The sequence below is a fragment of the Phaenicophaeus curvirostris genome, unplaced genomic scaffold (genome assembly GCF_032191515.1).
Source record: "Phaenicophaeus curvirostris isolate KB17595 unplaced genomic scaffold, BPBGC_Pcur_1.0 scaffold_59, whole genome shotgun sequence".
Classification (NCBI taxonomy): domain Eukaryota; kingdom Metazoa; phylum Chordata; class Aves; order Cuculiformes; family Cuculidae; genus Phaenicophaeus; species Phaenicophaeus curvirostris.
The window spans coordinates 438,933-458,462 of record NW_027206681.1 but is presented as its reverse complement, the minus strand read 5'-3'; the positions used below and the strand labels follow the sequence as shown (position 1 = coordinate 458,462).

General features: G+C 59.1%; 2 protein-coding genes across 2 annotated transcripts in view; both read right to left on the bottom strand.

The window, feature by feature from the left end:
* The window catches only part of DCHS1 (dachsous cadherin-related 1), a 54,861-nt gene extending 45,457 nt beyond the window's left edge, over positions 1-9,404 (bottom strand). Inside the window, exons 1-2 of the mRNA XM_069881673.1 lie at positions 9,094-9,404; positions 1,036-2,832 (exon numbers count right to left, since the gene is read on the bottom strand). Of these exons, the coding sequence (XP_069737774.1) occupies positions 1,036-2,778 (1,743 nt within the window). The 5' untranslated portion in view covers positions 2,779-2,832; positions 9,094-9,404. The remainder of the gene's footprint in view (positions 1-1,035; positions 2,833-9,093) is intronic.
* An 8,511-nt stretch (positions 9,405-17,915) lies between these two features.
* On the bottom strand, positions 17,916-19,281 carry LOC138734128 (uncharacterized). Its single transcript, XM_069881704.1, has one exon. It carries the CDS (start codon positions 19,028-19,030, stop codon positions 17,996-17,998), a length of 1,035 nt encoding a protein of 344 aa, XP_069737805.1. The 5' UTR covers positions 19,031-19,281; the 3' UTR covers positions 17,916-17,995.
* Between the last annotated feature and the right edge of the window lie 249 nt (positions 19,282-19,530).

Here is a 19,530-nt window from a genome sequence, read left to right as displayed (position 1 = left end):
TAGTGGTTGATGGGAATGGTTGGACTCGATGATCCAGTGGGTCCTTTCCAACCTGGTCCAACCACCAGCCCAACTGCTCCGTGGTCACTAAATCCTGTCCCCAAGTGCCAAGATCATGTGGGTTTTGAACCCCTCCAGGGTCGGAGACTCCCCCACCGCCCTGGGCAGCCTCTACCAGGGCTTCATCACCCTTTCCATGACGGAGCTTCTCCCAATATCCAATCAAAACCCCTCCTGGTGCAACTTGAAGTTCTCATCCCATCCCGTGTCCCTTGGGAGAAGAGACCGACACCCACCTCACCTCAACCTCCTCTCAGGAGCTGCGGAGAGCGATGAGGTCTCCCCTCAGCCTCTTCTTCTCCAGACCAACCCCCTCCAGCTCCCTCAGCCCCTTCCCTGGTTCTCCAGCCCCTTCCCCAGCTCCGTTCCCTTCTCCAGACGCGCTCCAGCCCCTCAAGGTCTTGTCCTGAGGGGCTCAAAATCCAACCCAGGATTTGAGGAGCATCTCGGGGTCCCCAGAATCCCAGAGCTCCTCTCCAGCTCCTCCTGCATCCTCTCACCACACCAGGGTTGGCGCAGGGCGCGTGTCCCTCGGCTCAAACCCCGCAGACGCTCTTTCCCAGTTAATTCAACACCACTAATTGTGCATAATTAATGCCATTGTTCAACACCGGCCTCGCAAACGCTGACGGACTTAAGCGAGCGACCTCACAGGGCAGGGAGAGAGGACTCAGCGGCTTCGCTACCAGAGGTCTCACCCACGTTCCCGAGCTCCGTTTCGCTTCTCCCGGCCCACAAGCAGCTCCACGCCTGCACGTAGCCCCCAATATTTGAGGCCATCAACAAGCTTTGCAGAGAGGACACCTCGAGGTGGCCCCGTGGTCTCAGTGACGCCACCCAGGGCTCGCTCGGGGTCCTCTGTTCCATCATTCCCACTGCAACGTTGGCCATTGGAGCCACGACAACCACACCGAAGACCTTCAAGCAGCAGAATTCCCACCCCAAGCCTCGCGCGGTCCCAGCCGTCGCACCTACCTGCAAGAAGCAGGTCCCCACGGGGGTGTTCTCCTTCAGGGACACGTTGTAGAAGTTGCTCTTGAAGACCGGCTCGTTGTCATTGACGTCCTGCAGGGCCACGCGCACCACGGTGGAGGACGAGAGGGCCGGGGTCCCCCCGTCGGTGGCCACCACGGTCAGCTGGGGCTGCGGATCCTTCTCGTAATCCAGCGGGGCGGCCGTGGTGATGATGCCGGTGGCCGGGTCGATGGAGAACCAGCTGGAGGGGCCGTCCTGGCCGCGCAGGATGCTGTATCGCACCTCCCCGTTGGGGCCCTGGTCCTTGTCCCGCGCCGTCACCTGCAGGACGAAGCTCCCCGGGTAGACGACCTCGGGGATGCTCTGCTTGTACTCCTGCTGGTCGAAGAGGGGAGGGTTGTCGTTGACGTCCATCACCTGGAGCACAAAGGCCGATTCTGCCCGCAGTGGCGGCGTCCCCGAGTCCGTCGCCGTCACCCGCAGGTCGTAGGAGTCTCTTTCCTCCCGATCCAGGAGCTGGTCCACGCAGATGAGGTAGATGATGTTGTCCTTGGTGGTGAGGGCGAACTTGCCGTCGCCTCCCTCCAGCGTGACGTTGACGTTGGAGTATTCGCCGTAGTCCGGGTCGGACACGGAGATGCGAGCCACGTACTGGCCGGGCTGGGCTCCCTCGGAGATCCGCGGCGAGCCGTCCTCGCTCAGGAAGATGATGGTCATGGTGGGCTGGTTGTCGTTGTAGTCGCGCACGTGGATGGTGACGAAGGCCGTGGTGACCTCGGGGTGGACGGCCCTGTCCCTCGCCTGCACCACCAGCTCGTGCACCTTCTTCACCTCGTAGTCCAGCCCCTTGTTGAGCTTGATGACGCCGGTGCGGGAGTCGATGGTGAAGTACTGGTCGGGGTCGCTCTGCCGCCGGTTGATCTCATAGACCACGTCCCCGTTGTCGCCTTCGTCCGCGTCGGAGGCGAAGACCTGCAGGATGCTGCTGCCGGGCTTCAGGTTCTCGGAGATGAGCGTGTGGTAGCGGCTCTGGTTGAAGGTGGGAGCGTTGTCGTTGACGTCCTGGACGGACACGTCCAACGTCATCTGGCTGCTGCGGGGCGGGGAGCCGCCGTCGTAGGCTTCCAGCAGCAGCGAGTACGACGAGCGGTTCTCCCGATCCAAGACGTTGCCGACCACCAGGTCCGGGTAGAGGACCCCGTTTGGTCCCCGGCGCGTCTCCAGGCGGAAGGCCTGCCCCACGTTGCCTCCCTTGATGACGTAGCCCTGCGTGTTGAGGCGGCCGCTGTCGGCGTCAAAGGCCGCGTCCAGCGGGAAGCGGCTGCCGATGGGCGTGTGCTCCGGGATCTGGAAGGTCCCCTTCTCCTTGGGAAAAGCCGGAGCGTGGTCGTTGATGTCGTTGACTTGGATGTTCACCTCTACGGTGACGCCCTCCGGGGTGACGGCGATGAAGCTGTAGTGGTCCCGGGTCTCCCGGTCGAGGACGCGAGCGGTTTTGATGATGCCGGTGTTCTCGTCGATGCCCAGGTCGGTGGTGACGCCGCTGCCCTCCTGGGCCGAGATGAAATACATGTAGGCGCTGGTCCCCGGGGGCAGCCCGGCGCTGATGTCCCCGATGATGGTGCCGGCGGGTTGCTCCTCATCGATCTGTAGCTCCAAGGTGCCCAGGACGGCCGAGCCCTGCGCCGCCCCCAGCAGCAGCAGCTTCAGGAGAAGCGCCACGGGACCCTTCAGCTGCTCCATCGCCTGCGACCCGCAGAGCAGACAGGGGCTCGGTCTCCTGCGCTTTAATCCTGCCTGGAATGCAGAGCAGAAGATGCTGGTGAGGAGGGAGCAGCAAAGGAAGGACGGAAATAAAACCCCGTGGAATCGCGAAGCTTGGAAGGAACCTCCAAGACCACCCGGTCCAAGCGAAATGGAGAAGGACGCCCCACCGACCGCTCTGGGTCCCCCAGCCCTCCCGAGGCGAGGATGAGCTGGAGCAAAGGGCCCCCAGGGGCTGGAGCAGGACCTGGATCAGCCCCACAGGGGCCACGGGCCGAGCTTCTCGGCTGGTGCCCATCGCCCCGGCTGCTCCTCGCCCCGGGAAGGCTCCTTCCCAGCCACCCACCGTCCTGGCAGCGTGTTCCTGCGCCTTTAACCGCTGAGCCAGGCTGTCTGCAAGAGCACAGGGATTCCTGGACCAGCCACAGCCTCTCCAACCTGAAAAAAAAAGGCTCGGAGAGAGCCCAGCAAGCCCCCGGTGCCTTCCAGGACCACATCGGTGCCAAAAATAAAAAGAAAAACCCCTCATACAGCACCAATCCGGCGTCCTGGGAGGGAGCAGCAGAGCCGGAGCGGGCGTACGCCCCACGAACAATAAATCCAAGGGGCTGCGGTCCCGAGGATGCCCCCACGGCCGGGAAAACCCAAGCTGGGCTCGGCCAGGCGGAGACGCCCCAAGCTGGTACCATGGAAGGCGGCGTTGGCGGAGCAGGAAGGCTCCTTCGGAACCGCCGGCTGCTCTGGCTCCTCGTCGGTCCCACACCCTCCCCTGCTCCCTCTCCTTTGTCTCCTCGCTGGCTCCGTCTGGCTCCATTTCCCCCTGCCGTAGCTCCATTTCACTGCAGCCGAGGGGGAGGGAAGCGCAGAGCCCGGCCGCGGCATCATCTCCGGACGCGCCGGACACCCCCGCGACACCCAACCGGCCTCACCGCTCAACGTCCCCCATCGCCAACCCAACGGGCGAGGGGGCGGCCGGGGACCCTCGGCACACGAGGCTCGGCGCGCGGCGGGGATGGCGGCAGCATGAGCTCACTCTTGGAATCGCTTGAAAGCCGCTGGGCCCGGAGCGCGACGGCAGCTTTAGGGGGGGACCCGGACTGGTTTGGGGACCGAGAGCGGCCAAAAGGACCTTCAACCGGAGCGAAAACCCTCCTCGCTTGGCAGGGATTCCTCCCCCGGGTTCCCTTTCCCACCTCAGCGCAGCCGCTGGGATGGATTCTCCCTCGGGAAAGCCTGGGGGAGGGAGGAAAAGATCAAAAAGTGAGGGTATAAAAAGTGGGGAGGGTGTTTTTTTGGTGCTGGGGCTTCCAGCATCCGAGAAAATCCGCGCCCTCCTCTCACACCGAGAATCCGCATCACCCCTGGGGAGCAGCGCTCCAAGGATGCCGCATTATCCCTGCGGGACGCGGGGTTTAGGGGCAGGACGGAGGGTTTAGGGGCAGGGCAGAGGATTTAGGGGCAGGAGAGAGGATTTAGGGGCAAGATAGAAGGTTTAGGGGCAGCGCAGAGGGTTGAGGGGCAGGATAGAGAGTTTAGGGGCAGGGCAGAGGGTTTAGGGGCAGGGAAGGAGGTTTAGGGGCAGGGAAGGAGGTTTAGGGGCAGAATAGAGAGTTTAGGAGCAGGAGAGAGAGTTTAGGAGCAGGATAGAGAGTTTAAGGGCAGCAGAGAGGGTTTAGGAACAGAACAAAGGGTTTTCGAGCAGGGCAGGGGCTTTAGGGGCAGGACAGGGGGATTAGGAGAAGGGCAGAAGGTTTATGAGCAGGGAAGTGGGTTTAGGGGCAGAATAGAAGGTTTAGGAGCAGGGGAGATAGTTTAGGGGCAGGAGAGAGAGTTTAGGGGCAGGAGGGAGAGTTTAGGGGCAGGAGAGAGAGTTTAGGGGCAGGACAGAGGGTTTAGGAGCAGGGAAGAGGGTTTAGGAGCAGGATAGAGAGTTTAGGAGCAGGGAAGAGGGTTTAGGAGCAGGGAAGAGGGTTTAGGAGCAGGGAAGAGGGTTTAGAGGGAGGACAGAGGGTTTAGGGGCAGGGCAGAGGGTTTAGGAGCAGGGAAGAGGGTTTAGAGGGAGGACAGAGGGTTTAGGGGCAGGAGAGAGGCTCCAGGAGCAGGGCAGGGGGTTTAGGGGCAGGACTGGAGCATTAGGAGAAAGGCATAAGGTTTATGAGCAGGGAAGTGGGTTTAGGGGCAGGATAGAGGGTTTAGGAGCAGGGAAAAGGGTTCAGGGACAGGATAGAGGGTTTAGGGGGAGGGCAGAGGATTTAGAAGCACAGGGCAGAGGGTTTAGGGGCAGATGAGAGGGTTGAGGAGCAGGACAGAGAGTTTAGGGACAGGATAGAGAGTTAGGGGCAGGAGAGAGAGTTTAGGGGCAGGGCAGATGGTTTAGGGGCAGGATAGAGAGTTCAGGGGCAGGAGAGAGAGTTTAGGAGCCGAACAGGGGGATGAGGAGAAGGGCAGGGGGTTTACGAGCAGGGGAGTGGATTTAGGAGCACAGGGGAGGGGGTTAGAGGCAGGGGAGAGGGTTGGGGAGCAGGACAGAGGGTTTAGGAGAAGTACAGAGGGTTTAGGGGCAGGATACAGAGTTTAGGGGCAGGAGAGAGGCTTCAGGAGCAGGGCAGAGGGTTTAGAGGCAGGACAGGGGGAGTAGGAGAAAGGCAGAGGGTTTAAGAGCAGGGAAGTGGGTTTAGGGGCAGGAGAGAGAGTTTAGGGGCAGAGCAGAGAGTTTAGGGGCAGGAGAGAGATTTTAGGGGGAGGGCAGAGGATTTAGGGGCAGGGGAGATGGTTTAGAGGCAGCAGAGAGGGTTTAGGAGCAGGGCAGAGGGTTTAGGGGCAGGGAATTGGGTTTAGGGGCAGAATAGAGGCTTTAGGGGCAGGATAGAAGGTTTAGGAGCAGGGCAGGGGGTTTAGGGACAAGATAGAGGGTTTAGGGGCAGGGCAGAGCGTTTAGGAACAGAGAAGAGGGTTTATGAGCAGGGAATTGGGTTTAGGAGCGGAACAGAGGGTTTATGAGCAGGGGAGAGACTTTAGGAGCAGGACATAGATGGTTTAGGGGCAATATAGAGGGTTTAGGGGCAGGACAAGGGGTTTAGGAGAAGGGCAGAGGGTTTAGGGGCAGGAGAGAGTTTAGGGGCAAGATAGAAGGTTTAGGGGCAGGATAGAGAGTTTAGGGGCAGAGCTGAGGGTTTAGGGGCAGGATAGAAGGTTTAGGGGCAGGACAGAGGCTTTAGGAGCAGGGCAGGGGTTTTAGGGACAGGGGAGAGGATTGAGGAGCAGGACAGAGGGTTTAGGGGCAGGGCAGAGGGTTTAGGCAGAAGAGAGAGGGTTTTGGAGGAGGGCAGAGGGTTTAGGAGTAGAGGAGAGTGTTTAGCACCAGGGCAGAGGGTTTAGGAGAAGGACAGAGGGTTTAGGGGCAGGACAAAGCTTTGTTTTGGGGCAAAGATTGAATCATAGGGAGCGTAGAAAAAAAGGGAGAGGGTCAGGGCTCCCTGGGGCGCTCACAGACTGGTTTGGGTTGGAAGAGGCCTTAAAGATCCTATAAAGATCAATCCCAGTGGGAAAAGACGGGATGGGCTGCGGACAGGGGGAAGCCAGAGGGTCTCAGGCAGCGCCTGGAGCAGCTCCGGGCACGGATACGGGATATAAAACCATCGGGATGATGAGCGATGTTGCTCCAGGAGAAGAAAGGAGAGCAGCAAAGCCAGATGGGGGGGAGAGACCCTCACCAAGAGACTCTGGGGAGCGCGAAGAGCAGCCGAGAGCGACCAGGGAGCAGAAATTGGAGTCCTTGGGGTGGGGAACGGTGTAAACATCTCCCTTTCCATCCTCCCTGGATGCAAGCGGGGGGTTCCAGCGCCCTCATCCCCCTTGGGTAAGTGATGTAAGGCCAGGTCGCCCCATCCCAGGATGGGGAGATGCCTGGTGGGAGCCACCCCGGGTCCCTCCGAAGCCTCCGCAGGCTTGGATCCTGCAGGAAAAGCTCAGTGACCTCTGGATGTGGAGTCGCCCCAGCCCAGCAGCTGCTTCCAATTACGGGATCGCGGGCTCCAGGCCGAGCACGCGGAACGCAAGCTGCCCCGCACCCTCCCAGCTCCGGGCACGGAGCTCCAGGGGCAGAACGGGGCACGAGGAGAGACACGACGCCCCGAGAACCCGTCCCAGGGGGGTGTTTGGGGTCCAGAACCACAGCAAAGGGGGGTGAGAAGAGGCTGGAGCTGAGATGGAGCGAGCTGCGAGGAGCATCAGCATCTCCACGTTGAGGGGGAGAGCCCGGCGCGTGTCGTATTTCGAATCATAGAGTCACTAGGTTGGAAAGGACCCACTGGATCATGGAGTCCAACCATCCCCATCAATCACTAACCCATGTCCCTCAGCGCTTCCCATTATTTAGGAAAGAAAGGATCAGGAATTCACAGAATCAGAGAATCCCTGGGTTGGTGTGATGCAAACTGCTGTGAGAACCTCTTCCAGGAGGAGTTTGGGGTCCAGAACCTCAGTAAAGGGGGTGAGAAGAGGCTGGAGCGAGCTCTGAGGAGCATCAGCATCTCCAGGATGATGGGGGAGGGCCCGGAGCGTGTCGTATTTGGGAATAAAGGATCAGGAATTCATAGAATCAGAGAATCCAAGAACCTCCAGGCTGGAAATGACCTTTGAGATCATCAAGCCCAACCTGTCCACTAATAAAAGGAGGGAAGCAGGAGAGCCTAGCAGACACTCCCAGCCCTCTATCCATGGATCCAGGTTCTCCAGGTCCCTCTGCAGACCCTCCCTGCCCTCCACCCATGGATCCAGGTTCTCCAGGTCCCTCTGCAGACCCTCCCAGCCCTCCACCCACGGATCCAGGTTCTCCAGGTCCCTCTGCAGACCCTCCCTGCCCTCCACCCATGGATCCAGGTTCTCCAGGTCCCTCTGCAGACCCTCCCAGCCCTCCACCCACGGATCCAGGTTCTCCAGGTCCCTCTGCAGACCCTCCCTGCCCTCCACCCATGGATCCAGGTTCTCCAGGTCCCTCTGCAGACCCTCCCTGCCCTCCACCCACGGATCCAGGTTCTCCAGGTCCCTCTGCAGACCCTCCCTGCCCTCCACCCACGGATCCAGGTTCTCCAGGTCCCTCTGCAGACCCTCCCAGCCCTCCATCCATGGATCCAGGTTCTCCAGGTCCCTCTGCAGACCCTCCCTGCCCTCCATCCAGCACCATCCTGCTCCTCAGCCAGCACGTTCCTGCTCCTCCTCCTCCTCTTCCTCCTCCTCCTCCTCCTCCGAGACCCCCCCCCCCCCAGCCCCCCCTCCCCATTGTCTGCGGGCGCAGGGAGAACAAAAGCCATCGGTCCCGATCCCGGCTCCAATCCTGATCCCAATCCTGATCCCAGTTCCAATCCTGATCCTAGTCCCATCCTGCTCTCATCCTGCTCCTGGTCCCAATCCCAGTCCCAGTCTCGGTCCTAATCCTGCTCCCCATCCCTGTTCCTGGTCCCAATCCTGCTCCTGATCCCAAACCTGCTCCCAGTCCTGCTCCCGATCCCAGTCCCATGCTGCTCCAAATCCTGCTCCCGGTCCCCATCCCTGCTCCTGGTCCCAGTCTCGATCCCCATCCCAGTCCCATTCTGCTCCCAATCCTGTTCCAGGTCCCAATCCGGCTCTGGATCCCGGTCCCATCCTGCTCTCTATCCTGTTCCTGGTCCCGATCCCAGTCCCAATCCTGGTCCCGGTCCCCATCCTCTCCCAATCCACCTCCCAATCCTGCTCCCATCCTGCTGCCATCCTGCTCCCAGTCTCAGTCCTGGTCCCAGTCCCAGTCCCAGTCCTGCTGCTGGTCCCATCCTGCTCCCAATCCTGCTCCCGGTCCCAATCCCGGTGCCAATTCCGATCTCTATCCCGGTCCCATCCAGCTCCCGATCCCAATCCTGCTCCCTATCCCAGTCCCATCTTGCTCCCAGTCCTGCTCCCGGTCCCAATCCCGGTCCTGGTCCCGATCTTGCTCTGGATCTCGGTCCCATCCTGCTCCCAATCCCTCTCCTGGTCCCGATCCCGGTCCAATCCCGATCCATCCGGCTCCCAATCCCTCTCCTGGTCCCGATCCCGGTCCGATCCCGGTCCAATCCCGCTCCAATCCCGCTCCCCATCCCTCTCCCGGTCCCATCCCGGTCCCAATCCTGGTCCTGGTCCCAATCCTGCTCTGGATCTCGGTCCCATCCTGCTCCCAATCCCTCTCCTGGTCCCGATCCCGCTCCAATCCCGCTCCAATCCCGCTCCCCATCCCTCTCCCGATCCATCCCTCTCCCGGTCCCTCCCGGTCCCGTGTCTCACCCGCTCACATCCCCCCGGCCTCCCGGGGCTGCGATCCTCTCGCCGCCTTCCCTGTTCCCGGATCTATCCCGATCTCTCTCTCTCCCAGCAGCTCGGGCCCCCGGCGCCTCCTTATCCCGGTCTCCCGGTTCTCCGTTATCCCGATATCCCGGTTCTCCGTTATCCCGACATCCCGGTTCTCCGTTATCCCGGTGTCCCGATATCCCGGTTCCCAGCGAAGCCGACTCCTCAGCGATCCCGGGGTCTCGTTTTCCCAGCGTTTCTCTTTCCCGGTGTCCCTGTATCCCGGTTTCTCCCTTTCCCGGGCGCTGCCGGAGGATCCAGCGGCGGCTCCGGCTGCAACCCGAGCGCTGCCCGCCCCGACCCCGCCCCCGGGGAGAGAAACGGGGGGAAGGGGCCGGGGGGACCCGGAGAACCGGGATCCACGGAGGGAGGGTCTGCAGAGGGACCTGGAGAACCTGGATCCGTGGGTGGAGGGCAGGGAGGGTCTGCAGAGGGACCTGGAGAACCTGGATCCATGGGTGGAGGGTCTGCAGAGGGACCTGGAGAACCTGGATCCATGGGTGGAGGGCTGGGAGGGTCTGCAGAGGGACCTGGAGAACCTGGATCCATGGGTGGAGGGCAGGGAGGGTCTGCAGAGGGACCTGGAGAACCTCGATCCATGGGTGGAGGGTCTGCAGAGGGACCTGGAGAACCTGGATCCATGGGTGGAGGGTCTGCAGAGGGACCTGGAGAACCTGGATCCATGGGTGGAGGGCTGGGAGGGTCTGCAGAGGGACCTGAAGAACCTGGATCCATGGGTGGAGGGTCTGCAGAGGGACCTGGAGAACCTGGATCCATGGGTGGAGGGCTGGGAGGGTCTGCAGAGGGACCTGGAGAACCTGGATCCATGGGTGGAGGGTCTGCAGAGGGACCTGGAGAACCTGGATCCATGGGTGGAGGGTCTGCAGAGGGACCTGGAGAACCTGGATCCATGGGTGGAGGGCAGGGAGGGTCTGCAGAGGGACCTGGAGAACCTGGATCCGTGGGTGGAGGGCAGGGAGGGTCTGTAGAGGGACCTGGAGAACCTGGATCCGTGGGTGGAGGGTCTGCAGAGGGACCTGGAGAACCTGGATCCATGGAGGGAGGGTCTGCAGAGGGACCTGGAGAACCTGGATCCGTGGGTGGAGGGCTGGGAGGGTCTGCAGAGGGACCTGGAGAACCTGGATCCATGGATAGAGCCCAGGGAGTATCAGCAGAGGGACCTGGAGAACCTCCTTGGCTCATCCATGGGGTGACCAGCAGGAGCAGGGATGGGATCGTCCTCCTGGTGAGGCCACATCTTGAATCCTGGTTGAGTTCTTGGCCCCTCAGGACAAGAAGGACCTTGAGGGGCTGGAGAACATCTGGAGAAGGGACCAAAGCTGGGATCGGATGAGAGGAATCATCCTCCAGCTGCACCAGTAGAAGTTTAGGTTGGATACTGGGACCAAGTCCTTCATGGAAAGGGCTTCCTAGGGCATTGCTGGAGCCTCCAGCCCTGGAGAGGTTCCAAAGCCACGTTGAGGTGGTGCTGAGTGATTTGATTTAGAGGTGGGTTGGGGTCATGGATCTCCTCCCAGGAGATCGGATGCTCAGACCTTCATCCAACCTTGTCCTTCAACGCTTCCAGAGATTGGAAGAGCCTCTCCCAGGGCTTCACCACTCCTTCCATGATGGATCTTCTCCCGACACCCAACCTAAACCTCCCCTGGCACAACTTGAGGCCGATTTTGTGCATCCCTGGAGAAGACACCAGGACCCACCTCGCCACGAGCCCCTTTCCAGGAGCTGCGGAGAGCGACGAGGTCCCCCCTCAGCCTCCTCTTCTCCAAACTCAACAGCCCTAGTTAATCACACGAAGTTCTTCGCGTCCTCGCTCAGACTGGACCCGTTCCCACCAGGTGAGGTTCCCACCAGGTGAGGTTCCCACCAGGTGAGGTTCTCATCCACAACAAGCTCAGGTAGCTCAGCCCCTTCCTCGAGGTGGCATCTGGCTCCTCAACCGGCTCAGGGGGATGGGGTTGGTTGCTCCAAGGCTTCCTGGTGTTGGACTCCCGAGTCCCAAACAGGAAATCCTTCTAGGATGTCCTCGGGCTCCGATTCCCGGATGTTTGGAGCAAGCGAAGGCTTCCGGCCTTCCGGATGGCGGATAAAAATACGCAGGCACCTGCTAGGAACGTGCGCGGCCACCAGAAGGTGGGGATGGACGCGAGGGGACGGCTCCACCAAAGCCAGGAGTGAGTTAGTTTGGGGTGAGACCCCAAGTTTGCCTCTTCCCTGTGGGATGGTCAAGAAATCCATGAGATTTGAAGAGTTCCAAGACCATCTCGGCCGGCACGAGGCACTGGAGCCTCAGCTTTGCCGCTCTGGCTACGTAGCCGGGTCAGAAGGAGATGATGCTGCTGGAGGAACTCAACCGCGGAGCTTTGAACCCAATGGTGGGAGGTGACTCCTGCACCTCCTGCTTCCCTACGTGGATCCAAACCTCCCGGCACGTGGATTCCTGGCTCCTGGTGTGATTTTGTGCTGTAGGGTCTGTTCATGAGGAGCCTGGAGACCTGAATCATGGAACGGTTTGGTGGGAAGGGACCTCAAAGATCACAGAGACGTGGAATCATGGAACGGTTGGAATTGGAAAGAACCTCAAAGCCCATCCAGTTCCAACTCGAACACCTCCCTCTGGATCAGGGGCTCCAAGCCCCATCCAACCTGGCCTTGAACCCCTCCAGAGATGGAGCAACCACAATTCCTCTGAGCAACCTGATCCAGTGGAAGCTTTCCTGGAGCCCCTTTCCCTACTGGAAGCTGCTCTAAGGTCTCCATGGAGCCTTCTCTTCTCCAGGATGAACAACCCCAACTCTCCAGCCTGTCCTACAGGAGGTTCTCCAGCCTTTGGATCATCTCCATGGCCTCCTCTGGCCTCGCTCCAGCAGCTCCATGTCCTCCCTGTGCTGAAGACTCCAGAGCTGGACCCAGGACTCCAGATTTGGTCTCACCAGACCCTCTGGTCCCACCACTTTGGATGCATCCAAGGACACGGTTGGTTTCTAGGCTACGAGCACACGTTGTTGGCTCCTGGTGAGCTTCTCCTCCACCGCGATCCCCATCTCCTTCTCCTCAGGGCTGCTCCACCCAGCCTGGATTCATGTTTGGCATCACCCCAACCCCAGTGCAGGACCTCGTTTCACACATTTCCTAGAATCACAGCACCATTTGGGTTGGAAGGAGCCTCAAAGCTCATCCAGCTCCAACTCCTCTGCCCTGGGACACCTGCCATTCGCCTCCGCTCTCTGGAGCGACCGTCTTGGCCGCGGTCCTGGGGCCGAGGGCCTTCTCCAGCCCAGCAGAGCCAGAGACGTTACTTCATGCATCCTGCAAGATGTTTAAACCATCTCCGACGACGTTATTTGTGCAGCAACGTCCCCTCGGCTGGTTCGTCTTCACCATCCAGCTTGCTCCAAACTCAGAGAATGATCACGTAGATGGTTCTTTCTCAGGCTCTACCTACCCCTTCCTCATCCCACCAAGCAGATCATCTTCCCACCATGGAATAATAAGAATTTTTATGCTTCTATCGATGTTCTTTCATATCTCAACTCATAATCTGTGAGGAAGTGTGGGTCGGCTAAACAGAAGCTCAGAGAACAATAGGGGAGCTCTCCCCACGACGTCAGTGACTTAAAATCAACGTTCAGTGAGTAGGAAACATAAAACCATGGAATGGTTTGAAGGAACCTTGGAGAGCACCGAATCATAGAACAGTTGGGTTGGAAGGGACCTCAAAGCCCATCCAGATCCATGAACAGGGACACCTCCCACTGGATCAGGGGCTCCAAGCCTCATCCAACGTGATCTTCAACACCTCCAGGGATGGGGCAGCCACTGCTCTGGGCAGCCTGGGCCCAGGGCCTCCTCATCCTCATTGGGATGAATTTCCTTCTTACGTTTAGTCTAAATCCCAATTTAAAGCCGTTCCCCCTCATCCCATCCCTGCTCTCCCTGACCCAGAGCCCCTCCCCAGCTTCCCTGGAGCCCCTTTCCCTACTGGAAGATGCTCTAAGGTCTCCATGGAGCCTTCTCTTCTCCAGGATGAACAACCCCAACTCTCCAGCCTGGCCTACAGGAGGTTCTCCAGCCCTCCCATCATCTCCGGGGCCTCCTCCGGCCTCGCTCCAGCAGCTCCATGTCCTCCTGCCTGTGCTGAGGACTCCAGAGCTGCTCTGGATCACATCATCCCCCATCCTGCATTGAAATGAGGGATTGTCCCGACCCAGCTGTAGGACCTTGCTCTTGGCCTGGTTGAACCTCATGAGATTGGCTGATAAAGGCCATAAAAAGCTCAAAGTGGTCAGAAAAGCATCATAGGAACGAGTCGGGAGCTGTAGAACAAGCTTCACAGAATCACAGAATCACCAGGTTGGAAGAGACCCACCGGATCATGGAGTCCAACCGTTCCCATCAATCACTGACCCATGTCCCTCAGCACCTCGTCCACCCGTCCCTCAAACCCCTCCAGGGAAGGGGACTCAACCCCCTCCCTGGGCAGCCTCGGACAGGGACCAATCACCCTTGCTGGGAAAATGTTTTTCCTAATGTCCAGCCTGAACTTCTCCTGGTGGAGCTTGAGGCCATTCCCTCTCGTCCTGTCCCCTGTCCCTTGGGAGAAGAGCCCAGCTCCCTCCTCTCCACAACCTCCTCTCAGGGAGTTGGAGACAGCAACGAGGTCTCCCCTCAGCCTCCTCTTCTCCAGGATAAACACCCCCAGGGCCCTCAGGCTTGTTCTCCAGCCCCTTCCCCAGCTTCGTTGCTCTTCTCTGGACTCACTCCAGCCCCTCAACATCCTTCTTGTGGGGAGGGCCCAGAACTGACCCCAGGATTCGAGGTTGGGTCTCACCAGAGGGAGAAGAACCTCCCTGGCCCTGCTGGCCACGCCGGGGCTGCTCCAAGCCAAGATGCCCTTGGCCTCCTTGGCCCCCTGGGCCCCTGCTGGATCATGTTCAACCAACACAGCCGAGTCACTTTGTCATAGAAGGCGATCAGGTTCGTTTGGCAAGACCTGCCTTTTGCGACCCCGTGTGGACTCGGCCTGATCACCTGGTTCTCTTGCATGAGCTTCATGATTGCACTCAAGATCTCCTCATCACCACAATCCTCCTCCACATGGAAATCTTTGAGAAGGTTAAAAACAAGGTGGTTTCTTAGAGTTTGTAAGTAAAAAAATGTTTAGTTGTGTCTAATTGTTCGGTCTAGGAAAGGATCGTGGATTTATAGAGTCATGGACTTACGGACTCGTGGAATCATAAAGATTGGAAAAGCCCTCTAGGCTTCTCCAGCCCAACCCCACCGTGTTGGGGTGGAACCGCAGCTCTCCAAAGTCAACATGGAAAGCGAAGGTGCAGTGGAAGGAGGAATAAATCCATCAAGAGATTAAAGAAAAGGAGTAACAGATTCCCAGCAGTCAAGGTTCTCCATCTAGACCATGGTTGTGCCAGGAGAGGTTGGACCAGAAGGTCCTTGAGGTCCCTTCCAACCTGGGGTTCGATCACGGAATCAGAGAATCGTTTGGGTTGGAAAAGACCTTGGAGGTCATGGAGTAAAACCCAACCCTGCCAACCCCACCACTCAACCGTGTCCTGAAGTGCCACGACCACGTGGGTTTTGAACCTTTCCAGGGATGGGGGCTCCACCACCGCTCCAGACAGCCTCTCCAGGGCTTGACAGCCCTTTCCATCAAGGAATATGTCCTAATATCCAATCTAAACTTCTCCTGGTGCAACCTGAGGTCGTTTCCTCCCATCCTTCCATGATTCCATGATTGTTCTCAAGAGAGGGGCCAGCTCAGGGTTGGGAAGAGGAGCCTCTCCCTGGGGTTCTGTGATTCCCAAAAGCCCCCGATGGTGCCACCCAGTCCCGGTAGTGAAGCTGCGTCGCTTTGTCCCATCAAACTCTTTCCAGAGAAGTCCCTGAGCTGTGTTGAACCGAGGAACGATGAGAAACTCCTCAAGCTCCACCAGGGGAGGTTCGGGCTGGATATTAGGAAAAAATTTTTCATGGAAAGGGTCATTGGGCACTGGAACAGGGAGGGGGTTGAGTCACCTTCCCTGGAGGGGTTTAAGGGACGGGTGGACGAGGTGCTGAGGGACACGGGTTAGTGATTGATGGTTGGACTCGATGATCCGATGGGTCTTTTCCAACCTGGTGATTCTAGGATTCTATGAAAAGGGCACGAGCGGACGATGAGGAGCAAACCATCACAGCCATCGAGCCCGGACGAAGCTCAAATCAACATTTCCAGAGAGGGGAGAGGACTGAGCCGAGCCCGGAGCTGCCGGCCGCTCCGTCTCCTGGTCTGGTTTCTCCCACCCTTCTCTCCTGGAGCCCTTCACCCCCGGTTCCGCGGCGAGGTGACCTCACTTGGCAGCTCCCCGAAAGCGGCTCGCGAAGGGCTGGGAGCGAACAAACCTCCTTCTGTTCTTCCTGGAAAGCAGCCGGGAGGAAGCGCGATGGGGAGGTGGCTTCCGAAACGCTGGGAACGGGGATCGTGGACCCCAAGGGCTTGGGGGGAGCCGTCCGGATTGGTCCTGTGCGAACACGCGCTCTGGACCCGGAGCGTTCCCAGAGCCCAGGGGGGTTTGGGAAAGGAAGGAACCCAGGAGGGGACGACCCCTTCCCAAAGAGCGCGGCTCGTGCCTCGGAGCTCGCTCTATTTAGGGAGGTGATTATTTCGGGATGGAAAATGTTTGGTCAGGAAGGAAAGGGGCTGAGATCAGCGGAGCCGAGTCTCACCCACACGCTGGCGGCTCCCGCGGACTCGGCAGCAGGGGAGCAGGAGGAGCAGAACCTTACGGGAGCTCCTGGCTTCCCACTTGTGTTCTGGACGTGTGAGCAGCTTCTGCAGAGATCGAGGCTTCCTCACCCTCCAGCTTCCCTTGCCCTCCCTCTTCCTTTTCTCCTCCAGGTTCCCTTCTCCTCCAGGTCTTCCAGGTTCCCTTCTCCTCCAGGTTCCCTTCTCCTCCAGGCTTCCTTCACCTCCAGGTCCCCTTCACCTCCAGTTTTCCTTCTTCTCCAGGTCCTCTTCACCATCAGGTTCCCTTCCACGCCACGTCCTCCAGGTTGCCTTCTTCTCCAGGTTCCCTTCTCCTCCAGGTTCCCTTCTCCTCCAGGCTCTCTTCCTCCCCAGGTTCTCGTCTCCTGGCCATCCATCATTCTGCTGGTCCCACCCCATCTCTGGGAGCTGGAAATGATGGTTTGGTTTGGTTGAGGCTCACCGGGGACTCTGACCCATCCTGGTGGCACCTCAGATCTGGTTTCATTTCCAGTTACATCGGCATCCTAAGAATGGGAATGGGACAAAACCCAAGGCAGCAAGGTGGGCAGCGGCCTCTGAGCTCTCTGCATCCTCACACCCTGGGGAGCCCTTTCCCGTCCTGCCTTTGGATATCGCAGAATCATGGAATGGTTTGGGTTGGAAGGGACCTCAAAGACCTGGGCAGCCTCTGCCAGTGCCCAAGGACCCTTTCCGTGAAATATTTCCAGCCTGAGCCTCCCCTGGAGGAGCTTGAGGCCGTTCCCTCTCGTCCTGTCCCCTGGCCCTTGGGAGAAGAGCCCAGCTCCCTCCTCTCCACAACCTCCTCTCAGGGAGTTGCAGAGAGCAATGAGGTCTCCCCTCAGCCTCCTCTTCTCCAGGATAAACACCCCCAGGGCCCTCAGGCTTGTTCTCCAGCCCCTTCCCCAGCTCCGTTCCCTTCTCCAGACTCGCTCCAGCCCCTCAAGGTCTTTCTTGGAGTGAAGGACCCAGCACTGACCCCAGGATTCGAGGTTGGGTCTCCCCAGAGGGAGAAGAACCTCCCTGGCCCTGCTGGCCACGCCGGGGCTGCTCCAAGCCAAGATGCCCTTGGCCTCCTTGGCCCCCTGGGCCCCTGCTGGCTCCTGTTCAACCAACACCCCCAGGTCCTTCTCCTCCAGGCAGTCTCCAGCCAGACTTCTCCTCGGCTGGAGCTGCTCAGGGTTGTTGTGCCCCAAGGTCCTGGTCAAACCTCATCCCGTTGGTCTCAGCCCATGGATCCAGCCTGTTCAGATCCCTCTGGAGAACCTCACACCCTCCAGCAGATCCACCCAGCTCAGTGTCATCCCCAAACTTGCTCAGGGCGCCCTCGATGCCTTCACCCGGGTCATTGATGAAGACGTTGACCGGGGCTGGAGCCACCACGGAGCCCTGGGGACACCCCTTGTCACTGCCCTCCAGCTGGAGTTAACTCCATCTCCCACCACTCTCTGAGCCTCCATCCAACCAGTTTCCACCCAGGAGCTTGTTCTCCTCTCCAGGCCTGAGGCTGAGAGTTTCCTAAGCAGAACGCTGGGAGGAACCGTGTCCAAGACTTTACTGAAATCCGGGAAGATCCATCCACCCGGAGCAACCCCCGGGAGCTAAATCCGCTCCCTGCGCGTCTGAGGTCTGGGTGGCACCAAAAAGCCACAAATAACCAGGGTCCTAAACTTGGGAGGGTGACGAGAGGGACACAAATAGCCCAGCTCCACCTCCACCCACAACTGGGAGGGATGGAGAAGGAACTGGGATGGGGCAGCTCCACCCAGAGGAGTTCTGGGCATTGCAGCATCTCCACCTCATGAAGATTCATTATTTGCGTCTCTACTAATTAAAACTGCCCCCCAAACCCATCGTTAATTTGCGGGTTTTGGGCATCGCACCATCTCCACCTCATGAAGATTCATTATTTGTGTCTCAAGTAATTAAAACTCCCCCCAAACCGATTGTTTATTTGCGTTTTCGGCTGGTGGGACTTCATCAAGATTGGATTAGGAGGTTGGATGTTGGATTGGGAGCAGCTCTGAGAAGAACGCGGGGCGCTGGTGGAGAACCTCAACGTGAGCCAACACCGTGTGCTTCCAGCCCAGAAACCAACCGTGTCCTGGGCTGCGTCCAAACTGGTGGGAGAAGAGGGTGAGGGAGGGGATTGTCCCCTCTGCTCCGCTCTGGTGAGACCCAACCTGGAGTCCCGTGTCCAGCTCTGGATCCCTCAGCACAGGGAGGACATGGAGCTGCTGGAGCGAGGCCGGAGGAAGCCATGGAGATGATGGGAGGGCTGGAGAACCTCCTGTAGGACAGGCTGGAGAGTTGGGGTTGTTCATCCTGGAGAAGAGAAGGCTCCATGGAGACCTCAGAGCAGCTTCCAGTAGGGAAAGGGGCTCCAGGGAAGCTTCCACTGGATACAGTGCCTGGAGAAGTGGTGGCTGCCCCTTCTCTGGAGGGGTTCAAGGCAGGTTGGATGGAGCTTGGAGCCCCTGATCCAGTGGGAGGTGTCCCTGCCCGTGGCAGGGGGGGAACTGGATGGGTTTGAGGTCCCTTCCAACCCAAACCATCCATGATTCTGTGATAACCAAACATCGGATGGGAAAGGGCTCCTCGGGATGGCCAAGATATGAGAACCTGGAGGAGAAGGGAACCTGAAGGCCAAGGGAACATGGAGAGAAAGAGAACGTGGAGGCCAAGGGAACCTGGAGAGGTAGAGAACCTGGGGGCCAAGAGAACCTGGAGAGGAGGAGAACCTGGAGGCCAAGGGCACCTGGAGAGGAGGAGAATCTGGAGGGGAAGGGAACATGGAGAGGAGGAGAACCTGGAGGCCAAGGGAACCTGGAGGCCAAAAGAACCTGGAGAAGAGGAGAACCTGGAGGCCAAGGGAACCTGGAGAGGAGGAGAACCTGGGGGCCTAGAAAACCTTGAGAGAGGGAACCTGGAGGAGAAAAGAATCTGGAGGCCAAGGGAACGTGGAGAGGAGGAGAAGATGGAGGCCAAGGGAACGTGGAGGCCAAGGGAACCTGGGGGAGAAAAGAACATCAGACTCCGCAGAAACTGCGCATGCCTCCAGAACACAGATGGAAAGCCAGGACCTCCCATAATGTCCCTCACCCTAACCTGCAGCTTGGACCAGCTCCTTCAGAGATGACAGGAGGCACCACGACCTGGGTACCAGCATCTTCCAGACATCCCTGAATCCTTTGAGTGTCCCTGCATCTTCTAGAAAAACTGCACGGAGCTCAGGACTGGGAGTGGGGAGATGGTCACCATGTCCTGGTCTGATGAGGACCATGACTGGGGTACCAGAACATTCTGAGCATCCCTGCATCCTCCAGCATCCCTGCACTTATCTCTGGAGGGGTTCGAAGCATGGGGAGATGATGCTGTCAGAGATGGATCAGTGGTGGAATCTCCATCCTGGAGGGGATCAAAGCCGGGAGATGATGCTGTCAGAGATGGATCAGTGGTGGAATCTCCATCCTGGAGGGGATCAAAGCCGGGAGATGAGGCTCTCAGGGATGGATCAGTGGTGGAATCTCCATCCTGGAGGGGATCAAAGCCGGGAGATGAGGCTCTCAGGGATGGATCAGTGGTGGAAT

What these genes read in the sequence shown, in the direction of transcription:
- LOC138734128 (XM_069881704.1), bottom strand. Translation starts at nt 19,030, where the DNA reads ATGGGAGGTCCTGGCTTTCCATCTGTGTTCTGGAGGCATGCGCAGTTT.